Raw genomic sequence first — 21,636 nt, forward strand, 5'->3', positions numbered from 1 at the left:
AGACTCCTGTTCTTTGTATGATCGATAGAAAACAGACCTGAAAAAGCCTCGGTCTACCGCTGAACGATTCATGATAATGGAGTCTTCTTGATTGTAGCCAGTGTATGATGCAATGGCCACAATTGAATTGATACCTGCTGGCAACTCTCTAAATCGCAAATATTCCATAGACTGTGTAGTCACAAGTGGTTTTTGAGGATAGTAGAGAACATGGGCCAATGTATCCATACGGATGTGAAAGTTGGTGATATAAACTCCCATGGCCTGCTTACCCATAGCAGACTGGTATGTGTTTCTAGGGGACTGGTTATGATCAGGAAATGGAATAATAGATGCACAGACACAGAAAATCATTGATGGGTGAATCTCACAGTATGTATATGTGGAACAATAAGCTACTTCTTTCTATTGTAAATCATTTGGAGTCATTTGCCAGAATCACTGTTTCTTCTTCTAGAGTATCAATATATTCCACTACCCCACTGGCCACAAGATCCTGCCAACTGTGGTTGTTATATTCTCTCTCTTTCAATTGATCAATATGTCTCTTCTTCAACAGAAGCTTTTGTTTTTCCACAATCAGAAGTGGTCTACAAATACGACCGGCATCTGTATAGATCCGAATCTCCCTCTCTCGAATATCTCTGATCATAGAAACTTCAGACACAATGATGTCCATCTGACACCGCGATTTTCTTAGAGTGTTCATAAGTTGTTCGGGATCTTTATGTATTCCAACCCAGCAACCATTAACAAAAATCTTGGTTGCAACAGCAATAGCTGCAGGAGAAATTTCTTCTAAATTTTCCATACTCCATTCTTCTAAAAATTCCAGAATTGGAGAAGGTTGAGATCCAACTGAAATATAAGCCATCAGGGCTAAATTCTTCACAAGTCCTACAGCATGGCCCTCTAGAGTCTCAGCAGGACACACCATTCCCCACAACGTATTATGCAACTGTCTTGGCTTTGCCAGCTTGCCATCTCTACCGATTGGAGAATTTAAACGACGCAGGTGAGAAAGAGTAGATGCAAACGTCAGGCGGTTTAACTCTCGAATATCTCTGATCATAGAAACTTCAGACACAATGATGTCCATCTGACGCCGCAATTTCCTTAGAGTGTTCATAAGTTGTTCGGGATCTTTATGTATTCCAACCCAGCAGCCGTTAACAAAAATCTTGGTTGCGTCAGCAATAGCTGCAGGAGAAATTTCTTCTAAATTTTCCATACTCCATTCTTCTAAAAATTCCAGAATTGGAGAAGGTTGTGATCCAACTGAAATATAAGCCATCAGGGCTAAGTTCTTCACAAGTCCTACAGCATGGCCCTCTGGAGTCTCAGCAGGACACACCATTCCCCACGATGTATTATGCAACTGTCTCGGCTTTGCCAGCTTGCCGTCTCTACCGATTGGAGAATTTAAACGATGCAGGTGAGAAAGAGTAGATGCAAATGTCAGGCGGTTTAGCACCTGAGATACTCCAGCTCTGGCTTGATGAGCTTTCCTTTGGTCACCCCAGTTTCCAGTAGCTAAAGAGTATTTTAGGCCATCAGATATAATCCTTGTTTTAATTGCCAACTCCAAGTTAAAATCCTTTCCTCGATCAATAAATTTCTGTGCATAGATCCGTACTTCTTTAAGCAAATTCTTAAACAGGCCTCTAAATAAGAATGCAAGTAGTGGTCCAGCAAGATCCAATCTTTTGTTTCCCTAGTGATCTCTGTCATCTAATTCTCTTCTACCCAAAGCTGCTAGAAGTAACCTATGCACCATATACCCCAAGAAATAAGCTTTTTTGGTCTCACAAAAATCACTGACACCAACGTGAGGGAGCATTTCTTTCTGTAAGACTTCTTTTGCATATTTAATTCTTTTCTCTTTAGTGACACCAGGCTTTGCCCCTCTTGAGCCAATGAAATTTAGTGCAACATTCTGTTCTTGGATGACAAAAGCTTCATCAAGAGAAGGTTTAACCATTTCCATCATCTCTGGATCTTCAAAATCATAAGTAATATGCTCTAAAATATCTGTCAGACATGAAACCTAATGCTCTGAACACAATAATAATGGGAACTTCTTGCTTGATATATGGTAGAGTTGCCACAATGCGCTGACCAATAGCACTCTTTTTTGCACCCTGTCCTCCTCTTGCCAGCATGCTAACCCAAATAGTACTGGTGGGTCGGGAAGAATTCTCCAGACATGATCTACACTCTCCTGTGTAGGCATATTTAGAATCCTTTTTGGCAAACACATAGACTGTGTTCGTTGCCATTTTTTCTTGTGCAATTAGAACCTTTTCTAATCCATTAATAATGAAATAGCCACCAGGGTCCAAGGGGCATTCATTTAACTCACAAAGATCACGATCTGTTAAGCCATTCAATAGGCAATAAGTTGAACGCAACATAATTGGAATTTTTCCTATACAAGTTTTCTGATGCTGAGTCTGAAGTTGTTCTTCACCTTTTTTAATGACTGTTTTTGTTATATCAACATAAAGTGGAGCAGAATACGTGAGATTTTGTAATCTGGCCTCATTTGGCATCAGTGATGAAGGAGCACCATCTCTTTCCCAGTAAGAAGGCTTGGAGAGATAAATTTGTTCAAACTTCAGCAAATATCTTGGCGGTTCTTCAACTTCTCAAGGAAAACTGGGTTGGCGATGAGCAGAAGCCCCAATATTTTCCTGTAGGAACTTCAGTGATGTAGTGTCTTCTCATTGTCTACATACTTGGAATGCAGCATCCTTATCCACACTTTTAAAATTACATATAACATGGGGAAATGCCTAGGCAATCTCTGGCCACCTTTCCTCCTCTTTCCCTACCTTAACTTGTATCCCTGCCTTCATTTGTATCCGAGTGAGGACTTGGGGGGCAGAAGGTTTATTTGTAAGCTGTTTCTAAGAAGCCAGAGCAAAGACGAGAGAGGGACAGGGAAAGAAAAAAAACAGTGAAAAGATGACAGACTGTTATAATGGTGGGCGATTGGGGCTCATCCCGAGGGGATGCTCTGCGTCACAATGTAGAGTACACGGCAGATTGACCCTCGGAGAGCAGGAAGCTGGGCACTCATCTGTGCACTCTTAGCTTCCATTGGCTGAAGTTTTCCCAGGGATGTTAACTTTTCTGAGTTTCTAGGCTGCCCTATGCATAAGTGACTTCTCACAGATGGAAAGAAGAGGGAATTAGCAGGTCCTTGTGCTGAAATCTTCCCCCAGCAGGTAATTAAAAAACTATAAAATACGTTAATTGGACCAGGTGAGGCTTTCTGCACATAGGAAAGAAGTCTATGGTAGATCTTTCTGGAATCAGGCCTTTGGAAAGAACACCAATCCTCCACATGTAAGGATGCCTTGCCAATGATGGCTTGAGAAGAGTGAAATCCATGCAGCTCTATGCTTATGATTTTGTCACTTTTCTGTGTGTGTGTGTGTGTGTGTGTGTGTGCGCACGCGCGTGTGCAATAAAATTTTACTGTGAAGCAAAGAATGTGGGTAGAACAACACTCTGCCTTGAGAATTCCGCCCACAATTCTGTCATATTATATTGCTAAAATAAAATTGGATCCAGGACTCATCCAAGGCATGAGGAGATGTATAAGGGTGAAGGGAGTAAGACCTCACATACCCCCTTCTCATGCCACTGATCGAGGCTTGCAATAGCTTCCCCCCCTCTGCCTAGGTCAGCTGACTGAGACATTCTTTTCTGCCTTCCCTTCATTTCTCCCCTCAGTTTCTGCCCTAAATAGATAGTGTGCCCTCTTTCCTTTCCCATTCGCTCAGCAAAGTCCCCAACTTCTTTTTTTTAAAAAAAAAAATATATGGAACGCTTCATGAATGTGCGTGTCATCCTTGCGCAGGAGCCATGCTAATCTTCTCTGTATCGTTCCAATTTAGTATATGTGCTGCCGAAGCGAGCACAAGTCCCCGACTTCTTAAATCTCCTCCCTGCAGAAGGCGGTAGCCCCCCAGCTCAGGTGGGAGGCTGCCACTTCTCTTAAACCAGCTTCCTCCTAGGTACCCAGATGCCCAGCTCAGCTTCCAGCGGCTGCGTCTGTTCATGAGGCCATAAATCAGGAGGCCTCTGATGGGGTCAGGCCTGCTCACATTGCTGATGGCATTAGGGTAACGAATGGGGAGTGGGTGTTTATATTAGTTTTGGCTCTCGAGTTGAAGGAAGAACGCCAGCATTTAGCTTCGTGATAAACTCAGCACCAACACATCCCGGGTCAGCAATTATGCTTTAAAGATCCCTTGGGAGGAGCTGGGGCGGAACCTCCCTGGGAAAGTGTGGCCACCCGAGCAGGCCTGCCCTGATGTGGGAGGTGGATGAGGCGTGGCACCGATGGAGGCAGTCTGGGCTGAACAAGGGACTCGTGCTAAGACTGGGCATAGGCTATTGCTGGTGTTGTGTTGGAAACACACACACACACACACACACCACATCGCTTCTGTTCTGTGCGCCCACCACCCTGCTTCCTCTCGGGGAGTGGATAACTGGGGTAAGCAGCTGCTTACTGGAAGACCCAGAAGTTAGACATGCGAGCAGCTTATGGGGACGGTGGGCGACACCCGTGTGAGATAAGAGAGGAAGCAGAAGCAGGTCAAGAGGTAGATCCCACAATGTCTCAGAGCCCATGGGAGCTCCAGAGCACAGACTGCCCCTCAGAGGAGTGCCAATGGGCAGCCATTCACGGTCCCCAGGACCCCCACTCTACTCGGCCATAGCAAAGACCATGGTGACAGCATGAATGGTGCCGTGGAACCCAAAGGTGCTACCCTACGACTGAACAGCAAGTTCTTCTTGAAGGGTACCCAAGCAGTGCACCCCCAGGCTGCCACATGGAGATTTCCCTACCCATACTTCCCTTCTGAGAACTCAAGTACTTTGGAGAGTCTGGCAGATGCATCTCGATAACATGCCCATGTTAGCTAAGCCTTGTAGAATGTGTTACCTGTAGCTCCTTTATGACTCTCCGATCCTCATGGCGGGATAATTTGAGAGGTGCTTTCATTGCCCCACCAATAAATAGTGGTATTCCCCTTTATAGTGCTTCTCAAAGCCAAAGTCAGAAAAGGGTCTGGAGTTATGCCTTTAACAGACTCCTAATGTCTCCCAAGTGTCTGCTTTGTTGAAGACCCCAAAAAGCATAAAGGGAATATGGGAAGAAGCCACTAAGGGTGCCTAATGGTTGAGATTGCCCACAGGAGTGTCAACTCTCCAGTGTTTTCAGGCCTGTGCCGAGTCCTGGCTCAGTCCAAAGCCGGGCAAGGTGGAGAAAATGCCAGGCAAAGAGGCAGAGACTCAAATGCTGGATGCGGGCAGCTGAGCTGAACTCAGGACAGCAGCAGAGTGACCGATTATGTTTTCCAAAAATGATCACAAGACTATCTCCCATTTTTTTATTCTAAACTCAATCATGAGGAGGGATGCACAGCCTCAACCCTGGAACTTGGACCAGACTTGTGACTGCCTTGAATGATAAAAGATGCAGAAATGTCACCACATCAGTGGAGACTAGATCATACTCAGTGATATAACTTCCACCAAGCACTCTATCTTTTGGGATTTTTGGAAACCACCACCATGCTGTGAGGAAGCTCAAGCATCCCTGAGGAGAGGTCCACCTGAAAAGGAACCAGTAACCAGCACCAACTCACCAGCCATGTGAGCCAGGGCCAAGAATCTACTCCCATGAATGCTCAAATTACTCCAGTGGATACCATGTGAAGCTGCCTTGCCCCCTATGCCATGTCCATTCAGATCCATGGACAAAATAATCAGTGATTGTTGATTATTGAAGGCACTCAGCCTGGGCAATGGATACATGATACAAAGAGCATTCCAACTCTGAGATCCCAACAGTGAGGGTTGGGAAAAGAACACATCATTAAAATTTTTTTCAATTATAGTTTACATTAAATATTATTTTGTATGAAAACACATCATTAAAAAATTTTTCATGCGAGCAGCTTATGGGGACGGTGGGCAACACCCCTGTGAGATAAGAGAGGAAGCAGAAGCAGGCAGCGAGGGCCTGCTCGCTTTAAAGATCCCCACAATTATAATTTTTCAATTATAGTTTACATTAAATATTATTTTGTATTAGTTTTAGGTGTACAGTATAGTAGTTAGACAATAATATACTTTACAAAGTGTTTCCCACCTGGTGCCATGCATAGTTATTACAATATTCTTGACTATATTCCCTATGCTGTACTTTACATCCCCATGACTATTTTGTATCTATCAATGTGCCCTTATTAATCCCGTCACCTTTTCTACCCAGTCCCCCAACCCCTATCCCTTCTTGCAACCATCATTCTGGAGCTGGAATAACCCTTCAGAGGTGTCCCAGGATAGTCTGGCCCAGCCTTTATACCCCTGCATGGGTATGTCACTGGCTGTGGGCTACACAAGGAAGGGCATGACTTTGCCTAGGCAGCGGTCTATAACTAAGACAATCTATAAAGGGTGGTTCAGCCCAAGGAAATGCAAAGAAAAGAATGGGGCAGGAAGTGACAACTGGAGGAGGTGACCTCTGAGCTGAACTGCGAAGGTCCCATGAGTAAGACTTGGCTGGGTGAAAGCTATCAGGGGATAGAGAGGGAATGTGTAGACAAAGGAAACATCACAGGTAAAGGGGGGAGCAGACACTCACTAGTCCCATTGCTGTCCTTGGCCATGCTAAGCAGGTGCCTGTTTCAAGCCTCTTCCCCTAGATACCTGCATGGCTCACTTCCTTTGCACTTGCATGTTCTTGGAAACCTTCCTGAGGAAGTGACATTTGAGCTGATGACTCGCTGAAACAGCAGCCTGTGCTGTACTCTCCCTGTCCCTCACCCTGCTTGGCTTCCATGCTCTTATCACTCCCTGAAAGAACTACCTTCTCAACTGTCTTCTGGTATGCACTCTCTGTCCCAGGATAGGAAGCTTCCTACTCTGTGTTCCCAGCACCCCCCAGCCCTCTGAGCGGCACACACATCTGGCTGTATTCAAGGCCTTTGCCCTGCGTGAGTGAAGGAATTGGAGAGAAGCAAGGGCCAGGGGGTGGAATGTAAGGTGATGACATGTGCTAGGAGAGGACCAAAGGGTCCTGGTCGAGAAGCTTGTGTAGAAAACATGGTCCATTCTGATGCATTGCCAGGTGCATTGACACCTGGAGTGGATGTTCTGGGAAGGACAGCGTGGTCGTCCTCCTGGAGCCCTGGAGAGACAGGGACCTGCACTACAGCTGACAGGAACCTGCCCCTCTCCAGGCCAGATGGCACCTTAAGCCATCCCAGGTGTGGACCCTATCAGACCCCCCCCTTCCCACCCACCCCAAAAAGGCCCTTTCAGAAGGGTCCCGTCAGCTTGCCTTGAAGTCTCACACCTTCCTGGGCAGGATGCTCCTTTATTGCAAAATCTCCAACTGATTGTTCTCAGGACCAAGCCCTTTGATGGTTTTATTGTTCCTAAATTCACAGCAGGCCCCAATAACTTCAGAGCAGGTAGAGAATGCAGAGCTGGGAGGCTACGGGAAGCGAATGGCCCAGGATCAAGGCAGGAGATTGTAACTTCTAAATCTGCTGGACCAGACTTGCCTCTGAAGGCTTCCACGTGCGGGGTGGGGGCAGGCCCTGCAATCTCCGGCCCAGAATGCCATGACTAAGTGGATCAAGGTGGTCTTCCACCTTCCAGAGCTTCTGAACACACCTGCCTCTGCTGCGTGTGACGTGGTGGGTCCATGCAGCTGGCTGCCATTCTGCCCAGAGATGACCAATTCTGGGACCAAGTGTCATAGGAACTTGAATTGATGAGGCTTCATACTGGCTCCTACTGAGACCAGCTTTAGCTGATTTGCTGGCTTAGGGTCTGTTTGAGAGATCTCCAACTGAGACAAAAATATGGGTATAGCTATGGCCGGTGTCGCTTGGTGGTTAGAGTGTTGGTCCATGCTCTGAAGGATCATGGGTTTGATTCCCAGTCAAGGGCACATACCTGGGTAGCAGGTTTGATCCCTGGCCTGGTTAGGGCACATGTGAGTGGCAATTCCCAGTGGTATGCTGGGGCCAGCATCATTTCCAGCTGCCCATTGGGAAGGTTGAAGCTGGTTGGGGTGGATGCATTCACACCATAGAAATTGGCAGATGCTATAAATCAGAGAGCCAATTGTTAACCATTTTCCAGCACACGACTGATAATGCCTGTGAAAGATAAGAGGGAGAAGAAGCACAGTTCGGCAGGGAGAGTCTCGGCCTGTTCAGCCTATACACCAATCAAGAGTTCAAAAGCAAAGACTGGCTTCTAGAAGAGAAGGTCATTGGGCAGAAATGACCAGACCCAAGTGCCCCTGCCACGCTCAGTTATTGTCAGGGAGCCCCTGGGGAGAGCACGATTTCGGCTTGAAAGCTGAGGCTGACCCTGGTTGTCAGGTAACCCTTTCCTGCAGCTGAATGGAAAGGTCTGAGAGGTGCATCTTCATGCACCTCGGAAACCGGTCTCTCTGAACGAGACCCACAGGCATACTCACTAGGTCCTGTCATGAGACCACTGGCTATCGAGCTCCATTTCTGCACCCCCACGTCCTCTCTGGACCAGACTGTTTTACTTTTGTCCATTTTTGCTTTCTGGTGGCCAGTTGGGTTTAGTCAATGGAGATGGAATCAGGAGGTCAGAGTGTAAGAAGGGGGATGCTGGTTATTTATTGACTCCAACCGCAGAACCTCAGACCTGCTATGCCCTTTACAGAGTTGTTTGCCCCTAGTGTGGCCCAGTATGGTGGCTCCTCAGTGAGGTCCCAGGAGGAAGGCAAACGCCAGGAAATTCAATCAAGGGAATTTAATATAGAGACTCCATTTCAAAGGCCCAAGAGCATTGCTAGATCAAACGGGATAAAGTGAGACAACCCAGCGATTAGCAGCAGCTGGGAGGCTCTGCTCAGAGGATGGAGGGCAAAAGGAAGGGGCGGCACTGCCTCCCGCTTTGGTTGGAGCCATCAGGTTGCATCTGGAAAGGCTTTGGACTTTTCCAGTGGTAGTTGGTGACTAGGGAAGGAGGGGGCCAGCGACAGGAGCTGGAGGTAAGGATGAAGCCACACATGAAGAGGAGAAGGAAGGGGAGAAATGGCCTGGTTCTCCTTCTCTACTGACTCCAAACCAAAGGCAGCTGGCAAGAAGCTAGGAAACAGCAGGCAACTTTCTGCGCAGAGCTGAGCAGAGGGAAGGGAGAAATCAATGTAAAGGCAAACAGATCATGACTTCCAAAGCAGTCCTGGCCTTGCACACAGTAGGTATTCACATATTTTAAGACTGGCATCTTCTCTCATTTAAGGAGAAATGAAATGGAGCAGACCTTCAGGGATGCAGGAGAGCCCATCTGTTATTAACAGTCTTCTGACTCTTAACAGGCCCAGATTTCATGTCCATGGGCTTCTGTGAGATACACATCCTGAAAATAACTACTCTCCCCTCTTTTAAATTGTTAGCTGGGTTGAGTTGGACTGATCTGTTTCATGAGTCTTGATTAGAACAGCCTCTGATTGCAGGAAGGCATGGCTTCGGGTGGGAGAGTATCTTGCTCAATAACTTTCCATTGCTAATTATTGCCTTTAGGATCAAGTCCATTCCTTTTTCTAAAAAGCCCCAAATGCAGGCTGTAGAGGTTCAACTAGACAGCTGCATCCTTCTCTTTCACTTCTACTCAGGATCCAGCCAGGATCATCTCAGACCTGGTCTCAGTTGGCTATTGCTGTGTAAAAATGCCTCAGGACTCAGTGACTTGAAGAGATAAGCATGCGTTATTGTTACTGAGTCTAGGATTTAGCTGGGTGGGTATTCTGGCCTCAGCTGGGCTCATGCATGTACCTCCAGCCAGCTGGGGTTGGGTAGGTGGCTTTGGACTTTGTCATGTATGGGATGGTGGGGATCGACTGGTCTAGAAAGGCCTGGTCTGGGACAGCTGGGCTGCTTGGTCTTTCTGTCATCCTCTAGCAGGCTGGCTTGGGTTCACTCACATGGTGGTAACATGCTCTCTGCACTCTTTAGACTCTGCTTTAGACTCTAGTTACAGGGAAGTAGTAGATGCCACAGTGTCCCACCCAGATCTTTCTGGACCAAAGCTTCCTTCCTCAGGTGCTGTGAGTTTGGGCTGCTGATGACTCACCCATCAGTTGCTCTCTGGGAACTGCTCTCTGCTGAAGTTAACCATTTCACCCAACATGCTTCCTTCCCGTGGGCTCTCTGCATTCAATGGTTAGTCTATGAAGGTGTGAAGCTCATCTCTCCTCACTCCACTGTGGAGCTGGGATGGGCTTGGAGAGTTGTCCCGAGGCTCTCCATGGGGATCAGCAGAGGCCTGTGTCAGCTGCATTGCAGTTCAGTTTCTCCCGGAAGCCCAATTCTCCTCTCCCAGTTCCCACAGGTGCTGTTTCTGAGGACCCTCCCTAGTAAACCCACCTGCATGCAAACCTTGGGAAACTCACCTCCAACATGTGACTTTGTTACTGTGGGTTGAAAGAATTGGACCCACATCTTGAATGTTCCCCAGCATACCACTAGTGACATGTCAACAAGCAGCTCTCCAGGGGAAGTAGTTTTCATTTGTATGTTTGCCAATTACCATGGTGTAAATACTCCCACCACGACCCAATTGAAACCATTGAAGTCATTGAATGTGGAAGTGGGAAGAGAGATGTGCCAGATGGGCTTACAGGTCGGCTGAAGCAAGCTCCAGGCCACCACTGACCCCAACCCAGCATACTCACCCGTGTGCATAGGTAACAAACAACATTACTGTGAAGCAATACCTGCCCTTACTGTATATAGTGAACTCTGGTTTCCTCTCTTTTTCAAAGCCCAGCTCAAGTCTCTAGATTTAAGGCCTCTAAGAAGTGACCTGCAGTTTGAAATGTGTATTAGCAATGGTCCTGCTTGGCACAGCAAATGGCAGCTGAATGCAGGAAGGAGGGCATATGAGGCAGGACCCCTCCTGCCTGTCCAGGTGATCCAGGATTTAAGTCAGCCAGTGGGGAGAGAAGAGTGAGTGGGGTATTTTTTGTTTTTGACATTAAAAAGGTTGCAAAACCTCTTTGTAGATTCAGTCCCCCAAAAGTACTCCATTTAAGTTATCTTATAATACCCTGGGAAGTGGGGAGAATTAGCTTGTTCAACAGGAATTAGTTTTCAACTGGGGCTTATCCCAAGGAAAGCAAAGTCCTTCCCTAATTCACTAACCTCCCTCACAGACACCCCCTAAACCAAATAAAACTTGTGGGTCCTTCTGACACCACAGGTCAAGCAATCAAGCCAGGAGTTCATTGGATAAATAAGGCCATAGTAAGCCCTTAATACCCTGGCATTAATTGCCATCACTTCCCGTAAAAGGGTCTAGGGCAGCGGTCACCAAGTGGTCCGCAGATCACTGTGGTCCGTGAGGTCTAAAAGGTTGGCGTCCACTGGTTTAAGGAAACCTTTGGAGCAATCGTCGCCAACCGGTGGCCCGCGAACCACTGGTGGTCCGTGAGGTCCAAAAGGTTGGCGACCGCTGGTTGAGGGTTTTCTCCAGCATTTGGCTGACGGGCTACTGCAGGGCCCAATGCAGCTGCAGGCGTGTTGTTTGGCTCATGCAAACAGGAAAGTTGGACATAAAAATCTGGAGCTTGGGCTTCCTTCAACCAAAGTCTGGTGACACTCGACCTGCATTCTCTCCTGGCAGCCCAGAAGTTGCAGGGTTCCCATGGGCAGCAAGAGTTTGAGACCCCAAAAGTGCAGTGGTGGCTGTTGGGCATCAGGGGCCTGAGGTAGATTTGGGAACGGTACCCTCCCACTGCATGTGGTTTGATGTCAGGCGGACTCGAGATAGGCAGGAACATAACTCGCTTCCCAACCAGCGTGTTCCTCCAGCAACTGCAGCCCTCACCTTGGCTGTTTGCAATTGGCTGGGAGTGGTGGTCTCCTGGCGCAGTCTCTCTGTTCCCAGGCAGCTGAGCCTCCTCTATCTCTTTGAAGATTACAGGGCTTTAGCATGCCTTTAAAGTGAATTTTTCCCCCTGCGTTTTATTATAATTAATGACCAGAAAACTCTCCTCTTTTTTCCCCCTTTATCTCTTAAATATGTTTCTTTCCTCTCTAAAAACGCAATATTTCTTTTAACCCAGGATATGGATGAGCCTGTCCCTAGCAGGGCAGGCCGGGCTTCATCTGTCAACTTGATTATGCAAAGCCTCTGTTTTCAGCTGGCATCTGAGGTGGATTTCAAAGCCATGACTCATGTGTGCTCCAAGGCTTAGGACCCGAAGCACAACCTCCTTCTGCAGGCTTTCGGCACAGGCCCGGCTTTGGGGAGAAGGTCCTCCGAAGGGCTGGTGGCTCAGTGGTTCACAGGGCTCTTGGTGAGGGCGTGTGGAGGCATCGACATAACCACACTGCACAGTTCCGCCAACCTGAGCTGCCAGTCTGTTCCTGGAACCCCCAGAGTCCCCTTTCCTCAGTGTAAGAGACACATCTGCAATAGCTCAGACAAGTGGAATTGAAAGCTCATCGGATAAATGTGCAAAGATGTAGGTAATGGGCTTAGATTGTTTCCAGTTTTGTGCACACACGTGTGTGCGTGTGTGCGTGTGTGCGCGTGCGCACGCACAAGCGCTCTATGGTACATGCACACAACAGAGCAATACACAGATGTCCTCAATATTAAGTGCAACTTCCAGAACAGTTACAGTCTGCCCATGTGCATATATGCATATATGCACTGAACATATCTCAGACAAGGTTCTGAAATCTCAGCCCTAGTGACGCTTGGGCCTGGATAATTCTTTATCGTGGGGGGCTGTCCTGTGCACTGGAGAATGTTTGGCAGCATCCCTCCCCCCTCCCCACTGCTGCCAGGAGCAGTTTCCAGGTGTGTCCCTAGAAAAAAATCATTCCTAGTTAAGAACCGCTATTGACAAAAAGCAAAATGTCAGTTCTTTTGGATAGCAAAACTGGGGAGTAGGAATAAATATGGGATCTTATTAATTTTTAAAAATTAACTTGTATTGCTTTGGGACAGGGAGATATGTTAATAGGAGACAAAATGTAGGTATCCTGATTGAGAACCAAATATAATGTATAAATTAAAGGTGGAGTATTTAAGTACATGGACTTTCTGAATTTTAAGTTTCTTGAAGACACTGTTAGTATACAAACATTATACATTCATTGCCCTCATTTGGGACCGTGGTTTACTATACCTGGAACCTGGCCTACAGCCCTGGCGGTGTGCGTTTAGGGCATCACAGTTCTAAACATAAGGCAAAGTGTGCATATCTCTCTAGTAGTCACACTGTGTGCTTCTCAAAACTAACTTCAGTGGGAGAGCCTTTGCAAAGTATCATCATTTAATTGTCCTTGTCTGATCAACGAATGGGACACGTTCCATCGTTCCAGTCAGGAAAGCGAGGGGTGCGACTCAGATGGTACAGTGTGGGCGGAGGCCCAGTTTGCACATCACACCCACGGTGTCTTTCAGGGTGCTGCCTTCACAAACTGCTCCTTGGAAAGGTGGCTGGAAAATCATTGGGGGAAATGCATTCATGATCACGGCTCCAACTGCCTTTGATTCAGTCAAATGGTAAAAACCCATTCCTGGGGCTGTGACTTCAGGGGGGCTAGAGTGGGGCCCAGGCCTTGGATGCTTTGGAAGCAACCCTGGGGGATCCAATGGCACCTTCCCCCCTAGTTTGCAGGCCATTTTCTGCGAGTCCATTGTTAGAGGCCCTCGGTGATAAATGAGGGGCAGAATTGAAACCACAATGCAATCCTCTTCCGCTATGACAAACCACCTTGAGGAGGCCTGGGGTGGAAGTTTGACAGGTGGGCCGTGGCCACGTGGCCTTCGGCTATCTCGGAAGACAGATCCCAGCTTAGAGTCCCTGTGTGTTGGACGTGGACGGGCCCTCCCACGCGTGCCGTGCAGCCAGCAGCAGCGTTTCCGGAGGCTTTGCAGGCGCAGCATCCGAGCCATGTGGATGAATTGCCAGCTGAATTCGATCAGAAGCACTGAGATCTGAGAGTCTTAAGGCTCCAGGCCTGGGATTTCTCAGCCATTAAGTACTAAGTGTCTCTGTGCCCAACACGGTGCTGCCTGGGGAAGGGAGGCTGGAACATGAGCACATGGGAGGTCTCAGCTCAAAGCCAGTAACAATTTCCGTGCTCCACCCCCCAAATTCCACCCATTCCTTAAGGCCCAATTCTAATCGCACTCCACCGAGAAGCCCTGCCCAGTTTCTAATGATGAGCACATCATCACATAAGCAAAGGAGAATATGAACTCAGTGCGACCTGCGTCAGTGAACTGGCTCCCCCAGGTCTGGTTGTGGACAGGTCTGGATTGGAGAACACAGCTCCTTAGAAAGGATGGGCCAGAGGCTCAGGAACTCACGCCGACAGCAGTGAGTTGGCCTTCTGTGGTGGGCAGTGATGAGGACAGGAGGGCTAACCCTGCTGAAATCCAAATAAAGTCTAGAGCTTAATTCAGAGTATAACGCCAATGCTAATTTCTTAGTTTCGATAAATGTGTTGTCAACCAGTGGTTGTTGATGCCAGTTCACACCAACAGGAATTCCCAAAATGGGTGCAATGAAAAAAACAAACTTTATTCAGTGCAAAACAACTCAGTGGTAATACAGCATGGCCATGATGCTGCCCTGGGGCAAGCCCCTTCTTAGGCGAGGCAGCTCCGTTCTGCTCCAGCTGCCTTGGTCCACTCAGCTCTGTCTCCTTGCTCTGCTCCAGTGAAATGTCTTTGGTGAAGTCCGAGGGCAGTGACTTATATAGGCAGAAGTCCCCACCCCTGGTCCCTGATTGGTTTGTCTTCATGCAAATGAGGACTCCATATCCTTGCAGTTTGGTCCAAAAATCACTGTCCTGTTTTTTCAGAATGGAGCTGCTGTGATTGGTCAATGAAGATGATGGGGTATAGCTGTGCAGCTCCAATTGGATGGGGAAGCCTCAGTCCTATTGGTTGAAATAGGATTCCAGGAGCTCCTTTATAAGGGCTGACTCAGATGGCAGAAACAGTGCAGGCAGGCAGCATAGTGCTGGCTTCTCCCAGAAGTGTAATTTTCGTGAGAGGCCCCTGTTTAGAAACAGCTGCTAGGCTTTGTGGTTTTGTTTGTTTGTTTGTTTGTAACTTAAGCCCAGTTAAGCCACCAGGTGTCCTTCTTAGGGTATCTTATTTCTCAGGATGCACAGTGTCATGGTAACATAAGATGTCAACATTAGGGAAAGCTGGGTGAAGAACACAAGGAACGTTATGTGATCCTACATGCCTGCCCACACAGGGATGCAGGCTGCCAGCATGTTAGGACCATGGGCTCAATGTTGGGTTCATGTCCCAGCTCCGCCACTTACCAGCTGAAATGTTTTTGCAGAAGCAGAATAGGGAAATGCCCTAACCCTTCACCTCCAGTTCCCCACCTATAAAATGCTGATAACAGAACCTACCTGTTCGGGATTAAATGGCGTGAAGTGTCTGTGCACTGGTGCCACACAACTACTTTTATTAGAACCAGCTATTGACATGACTTACTGTGCAATTGGTATTTGCCAACCAAACCAAATAATTCAGGCCCTTGGGTACTGGTTGGATGCAGTTTTCTAGTCTGGTTATCCCATTGTTTTGTCTGTGAGTGGCCAGATGGTAGCTCTGGCTCACACCTCTCACCAGGGCCTACCACACCCCTGACCTCTGGGCAGACTCTGGCATCCTGCCCACACCACAGCTTTGCTGAGTTTCCCTCCTGTGTCCAGCCTCACTGAGCATGGCCGTTGGCCTGAAGCATATTTCTAATGAGACAGAAAGAGCTTTTCAGCAGGAATATTTATCCCACTGGCCGAAGTCACTCTGCACTGAGTTAAGTCCATGTAGGGTGCTCTCAGGAGGAGGAAAGCGTTCCTGGCCGCCTTCATTGTAAGAGGAGAAAACGGGAACAACCTAAGTGCCCACAGGAGGGGATGACAGAATGGTGACCCATGCAGGCCACTCTGCAGCAGCCAAAATGCGTGAGGCAGATCAATATGCAACAACGTGGCCCAGCCAGCATGGCCCAGTGGTTGAGTGTCAACCTATGAACCAGGAGGTCACATTCGATTCCCCAGTGTGGCATATGCCCAGGCTATGGGCCCAACACCCCAGGCTATGGGGCGTGCAGGAGGCAGCCAATCAATGATTCTCTCTCATCACTGATCTTTCTATCTCTCTCTCCCTCTCCCTTCCTCTTTGAAATCAATAAATATATATTTTTAAAAATAATATGCAACAATGTGGAATGATCTCCAAGACAAGTTAGGTAAAGATGTGATGTGGGATGCAGTGGTCTATGATCTTTAAAAAACTAGAGGTGTGTATTTAAGAACATATATGGAGGAATTTAAAATGCAGAGAAAAGACCCAGCACAGTGCTGGCCAGTAGAGCTTGCTGTAATGACGGCCGTGCCTGGTGCTGTGGGCACTAGTAACGCGCACTTCTGAGCCCTTGCAGTGTGGCTTGTGTGACAGAAGAAGTGAATGCTCATTCTACTTCCTTTCACTGGCAGTTGCCTCCTTGTCTAGTGGGTACCCTGTGGGATGGCCCAGGTCGGGAAGGCTGCAGACCAAACTTAATAATGGCCTTGGGGCAAGAAGACGGGAGTCATGGGAGGCCTTTGCTTCATTCTGTATGATTTGTCTTATTTAGAAAATATACTATACTCCTATAGTACATTTAAAAAACAATACTCTTTTCAGTGCAGTGTGGTACCCTGGACTGGGTCCTGGGTCAGAAAAGGACAATAGTGGACACATGGCCGAGCTCTGAACAAGGCCTGCAGTGAGTTGATAGTAACATACCAGTGCTTGCTTGGGCTCTGGCCAATGCACATGGGCGCGTGAAGTATGAGGGAAAGCTAGGGAAGCGTGTGGGGGATTCTCTGCACTGTCTTGATAAAACCTCTGTAAACCCCAGACCATTCCAAAATAGAACTTACTTTCAAAATTAATTCTCATACGTTTGGTGCTAGGTTTTGTCTAGATTTTTACAAAAGCCCGACACTTGCAACTTCTCTGATGAAGAGCAAGAGCATCTCGGGACCCTGGTTGGTCGTGGGCTCGGTGTGTTTGGGAGCCTTGGCTGAGAGGAGGAGGCTGCCGAGCAGCCGGAAGTGCCGGGGGAAGGCGTGGTGCCTGCTGGTGACGGGTCCTATCCCTCCAGTGCCTCCAGAGACCTGCAGAGACCTGGTGGCTACCCAGAGGTGCGGCCAAGAACCCAAGACACGTCTGTCCTGATGCCACACCTCCCTGAAAAGGGGCCACTGAAGCTGGTGCTCCTTCCAGGTCCCTTTCAGCTCATTCTAAACACACCTCAGATTCTGAAAAAGGCGTTGGCCACAGGACCCCACATTTCTTCATCTGTGGTCTTCACAGCGCCACCTAGCAGTAAAGAATGAAGATTTCCCATTATTTCCATGTTAATGAAGAATTTAGGAACGCCCTTCATGGATCTGGGCTTCAAGAGACCCCGTGTTTTTTTGAGTTCTTCAGTGTCAGGCACCATTCTGGGGGGTGGTAGACAGGCGAGGTCCCCGCCCCCATGGAGGTACCTCCTTGCAGACCACTTTAGAGCATGCCCTCTGGGGTCCAGCAAACCTTGTTCTGTCATTTATTTCTGCTACATCCTCGCTGTAAGGGTTTCAGAAGCACCTGCCTTACGAGCCCATGTTTTCTCGTGATGATTCCTAAAGCGTCAGGGTAAGGATTAAGTGTTCTTAAAATGACAGCAGCCGTTCTCTCAAGACCTGAGACACCGTGACAGCTACCATTTCCTCACACTCACTGTTATGCCCCCAAGTGGGAGAGCAGCTGGAACCACACACTCTTCTAGAGAGTTCCCTGGTCGAGCTGGGAAAAGGGGAGGGAAGAGGCTGTACCTCTTGATGACTTTATTTGGGGGCTCACGTTTGAAATTATGTAGCGATGGTCAACCCAGACCTGGGAAAAGTCTGGAATCTTCCATTTCCCGGATAGAAGGTTCATAAGTCTTCTGCCTAGCCTGTCCGGTTTGAAAGGCTGGAGACCCGTGTTTTCCTGAGAGGAAGAAGGAAATCTCGTGATAAATAGATATGCCTGTTTCAGTCAGAGCATCATGGGAGTTTAATGAGGTCTCCCAGCCATGTCAGGAGCATCGCACATAAGTACACGGTGACTTCGGGGTTGGCAGGGCCGGCGGCTCCCACACCAGCCCGTGGTCAGGTGACCACATCTGCCTTTCTGAGCATCGTTCCTGACGTGAGTAAATGATGGCTGTTTAATCAAAAGCAGATCGCCCCTCTCACCCAGCGAGCACCTCGCCAGCTCAAGCCAGCTGTCCCCTGGGCCTGCAAGCTTTTGTGCCGGGGTCTAGGGGGTCTTTGTCTGCACGTTCTAAAAGCAGCGCCTTCAGAGAGCCGCCTCTCTCCGGGTTTCCTTCTCAGCACAAGCCAGCTGCCTGTCTGAAGGCAAGAACAGGAAGGCCGGTGGCTGAGGGTCACCCGTGCCCCTACTTTGCCAGCAGGCTGCTGGCCACCACTGGCCCTGCTCCTTCTGCAGGATCCTTGCGAAGCTCAGGCAGAGGAGAGGTGTAAACCGAAATCTGAGCAGCATGTGCTCCCACCTTTCTGGGGGACCCTTGTTGGCAGAGAAGGGTGAGGAGGCCACTTTTTATTGGAGAATAATTTTACAGTTGCCTAGCCAAATTGGGGAGCCTTTTTTCCGCCAGGGGCCATTTGGATGGTTATAACATCATTTGCGTACTATACAAAATTATCAACTTAAAAACCAGCCTGTTGTATTTGGTCAAACTTTAATGAACTCCCCCTAATGCCTTATATGACCAAATGATCTTGCAGGCCTCATACGGCCTGCGGGCCGGGCATTCCCCACCCCTGGTTGGACCCGCTGGTCATGTTGTGCTGGTATTTCGGGCAAGGCCTCTGGGAGCCACCAGGATGGTGTGAAGGAGGCTCCAGAAATCCTAGCAACCCTCACCCCAACCCCCAAGAGCCTGAAGAGTCTCTGGGGGTCTGCAGGGCCACTTTCCCTGCGGCGTCCAAGGGGCCAGAAGCCAGCATTAGCTCTCCTCCGCCCCAAGGAGCAGCCAGGCCTCGCCTGTGCATTCCCAGAAGAGCCCCTCCTTTCCAGACTGGATAGGACCTGAGGTCCCCCAGCCAGGACCTGGCTGGCCCACAACCCCTCTAGCAGGACGCTGGTCACTGCCTCTACAGGAGAAGGGAGAGGTCAGGCCAGGCCACCTTCTCTCGCGGAGACTCGAGAACCCAGCCCTACACCCCATCTTCAGTCCGCAGCTCGCAGGCCTAGCACCTTCGCATTCCCTCTCTTCCAGGAGACTCGTCTCTTCCCGTTGGCTCGCTGGCGCCTCTGGAGTGTCCTGCCAGGGGTTACAGAGCACAACAACCCACGCATTGCAATTAGGAACTGTTTTGCAGGCATGAACATAAGACAAAATTTAATCCACAGGTTAAGTGCCCCTCTTTCTTGCAGGCCTCTGGCCATGTGATTTCTACGTGACCTTATTCACACCTCTGGGCCTCAATTTCCTCATCTGTAAAAGCGGGGGATAGTGCCCATCTCCTAGGCTTGCTCTGAGGCTGAAATAAGCAAAGATGTTCTTGAGCACTGAGAACGGTGCCCGGCACATTGTGTATACAAGTGTTCTTCTACACAACCACGAATCCTCACGAAACCCTCACAGAGGAAGGAGCTATTGTCTCCCTCTCACCAATGAGGAAAGAAGAAAGCTTGGGTCTTGGCCGATGAGGCTCAGCTGGTTGGGCATCCTCCCGTGCACCAAAAGGTCACTGTTTTGATTCCTGGTCAGGGCACATGCCCAGGTTGCAGGCTCAAGCCCCAGTAGGGGCCGTGCAGGAGGCAACCAATCAATGTTTCCCTCTCACATCAGTGTTTCTCGTTCTCTTTCCCTCTCCCTTCCACTCTCTCTAAAAATAAGTAATATACTTTTTTTTTTAGAAAGAAGCAAACTTGGGGACTCTGTGCCCAAGGGTCACACAGCCAGCAAGAGGCAGCTCAGAACCCCGAGGCACAGGTGTCTAACTCTAGTCTTTGCCCACATACCCAGTTTAATACTGTCCTTCGCTGATCTGGCAACTTTTTAAAAAGAAAAACCATCTTGCCTCGTGATCCTTTTGCATTTTGCTGGAACACTATCCATCAACCTGAACACTATTATTCAGACTACGGGTGTTTTTTAGCTTCTTGGCCAGTCTATCTATATATATAAAAGGCTAATATACTAAGTGTCAGACCATCCCGGTAATGACGTCACGTAGCAACACCCAGCTTCCTCTCCCTAGCGACTAGCCTCCTTGCAGTTTCTTCAGCCCAGGAACATGACTTGCTTTATAGCCAGGTGGACACTTTTTACACTTTAACCAAATGTCTGTGAAGCGTCTTACTGTGCTTCATCTCATGTGATCCTCACAGAAGTCCTGGAGTAGGTAGATAGGAGACTCGGTGGAATCCTATTTTCTTTTCATTAGCCGGAAAACAGAGATTTAGAAAGCTTAGAAACTTGACCCGCCTGAAAAGAAGTAAGAAACGGTGGACCTTGAAAATGACTTCAAGTTTTCTCACTGCGCAGAAGAGAGTCAAACACTGCTGCAGTTAAATATTTTACCCTTTGTTCTCCCTGCGTGATCTACAATAATAATCTGCTTCATGTTGATATTTACTGCTGTGTTGCTGACAATTACCTGAATGAGAAGTTGGGGTGCTGCACTGGGCTGGGAAAAGTTTAGCTAAATCAGAAAGCAGGTCTAATTAAGCAAGTTTATTCTATATCTATAAAAGGCTAAGCTGACTCATGCATGCATGATACATATAAAGCTCTCACTGGCGCCAATCACATGTGTGTGTTTCAGTCTGTCATTGTCGATCATGAATTTGGTTGACACATCTATTATAGAGAAAGGGAGAATAGTGATATTAAAATATTTCTTCTAATTAATTTCCTTTCAATGTGCACGAATTTGTGCACCGGGCCACTAGTTGTCCTATAAAACAGCCTAAAATGTTATTTTATAATCTGGTTCACCAAAATCCAGGGAGAGGAAACATGTTAACCTGGTGTAGCTCGTAGCCAACTGTTCATCTATGAAGAGCATTTATACTGGACTTACTACGTATTGAGCGCTCCTCTATGCCCTCTGCCTATGTTAATGTATCCGAGCCGCCATTTCCCCATCTGTAATGAGAAGGAGGGGAGTCATTTTGAGGATGAAGTGAGTCTTCTTGCCTGCGAGTGTCACATAGCAGGAGACTGAACTACAGTCTGGAGCCTGGCGTCCTGGCTCCAGACCAGCCATTTGGGCCCAGCCAAGCATCCCTGGCCCTTCACTTCCAAGTCTCCCCTGAAAGCCAAGTGCACCATGGGGCCACGCAAGGTGGGCACGCCTGGCAGCGGGCAGTGTGTTTATTATTCCTGCCCCAACTTCTGGAATGAGGGTGGCTTGGGCTGTGGAAGACGTTGAGTAATAACCGGAGAAAGGGCCGCTCTGGTTCCCAAATAAACAGGCTCATGAGTGATGAGGGCACCCCCTTCCCTCCCACCCCACC

The 21,636-nt window shown here is 48.3% G+C and overlaps 1 protein-coding gene across 1 annotated transcript in view; it reads right to left on the reverse strand.

Moving 5' to 3' along the window:
• LOC102246104 (DNA-directed RNA polymerase II subunit RPB2-like) overlaps positions 1–21,636 on the reverse strand; it is a 47,364-nt gene that overhangs the window by 1,490 nt on the left and 24,238 nt on the right. The window contains 4 exon segments of the mRNA XM_014537717.1: positions 1–429; positions 431–673; positions 1,094–2,033; positions 2,035–2,644. Coding sequence (XP_014393203.1) covers positions 1–429; positions 431–673; positions 1,094–2,033; positions 2,035–2,644 — 2,222 coding nt within the window.

Source organism: Myotis brandtii, unplaced genomic scaffold (genome assembly GCF_000412655.1).
Source record: "Myotis brandtii unplaced genomic scaffold, ASM41265v1 scaffold181, whole genome shotgun sequence".
NCBI classification, from domain to species: Eukaryota; Metazoa; Chordata; class Mammalia; order Chiroptera; family Vespertilionidae; genus Myotis; species Myotis brandtii.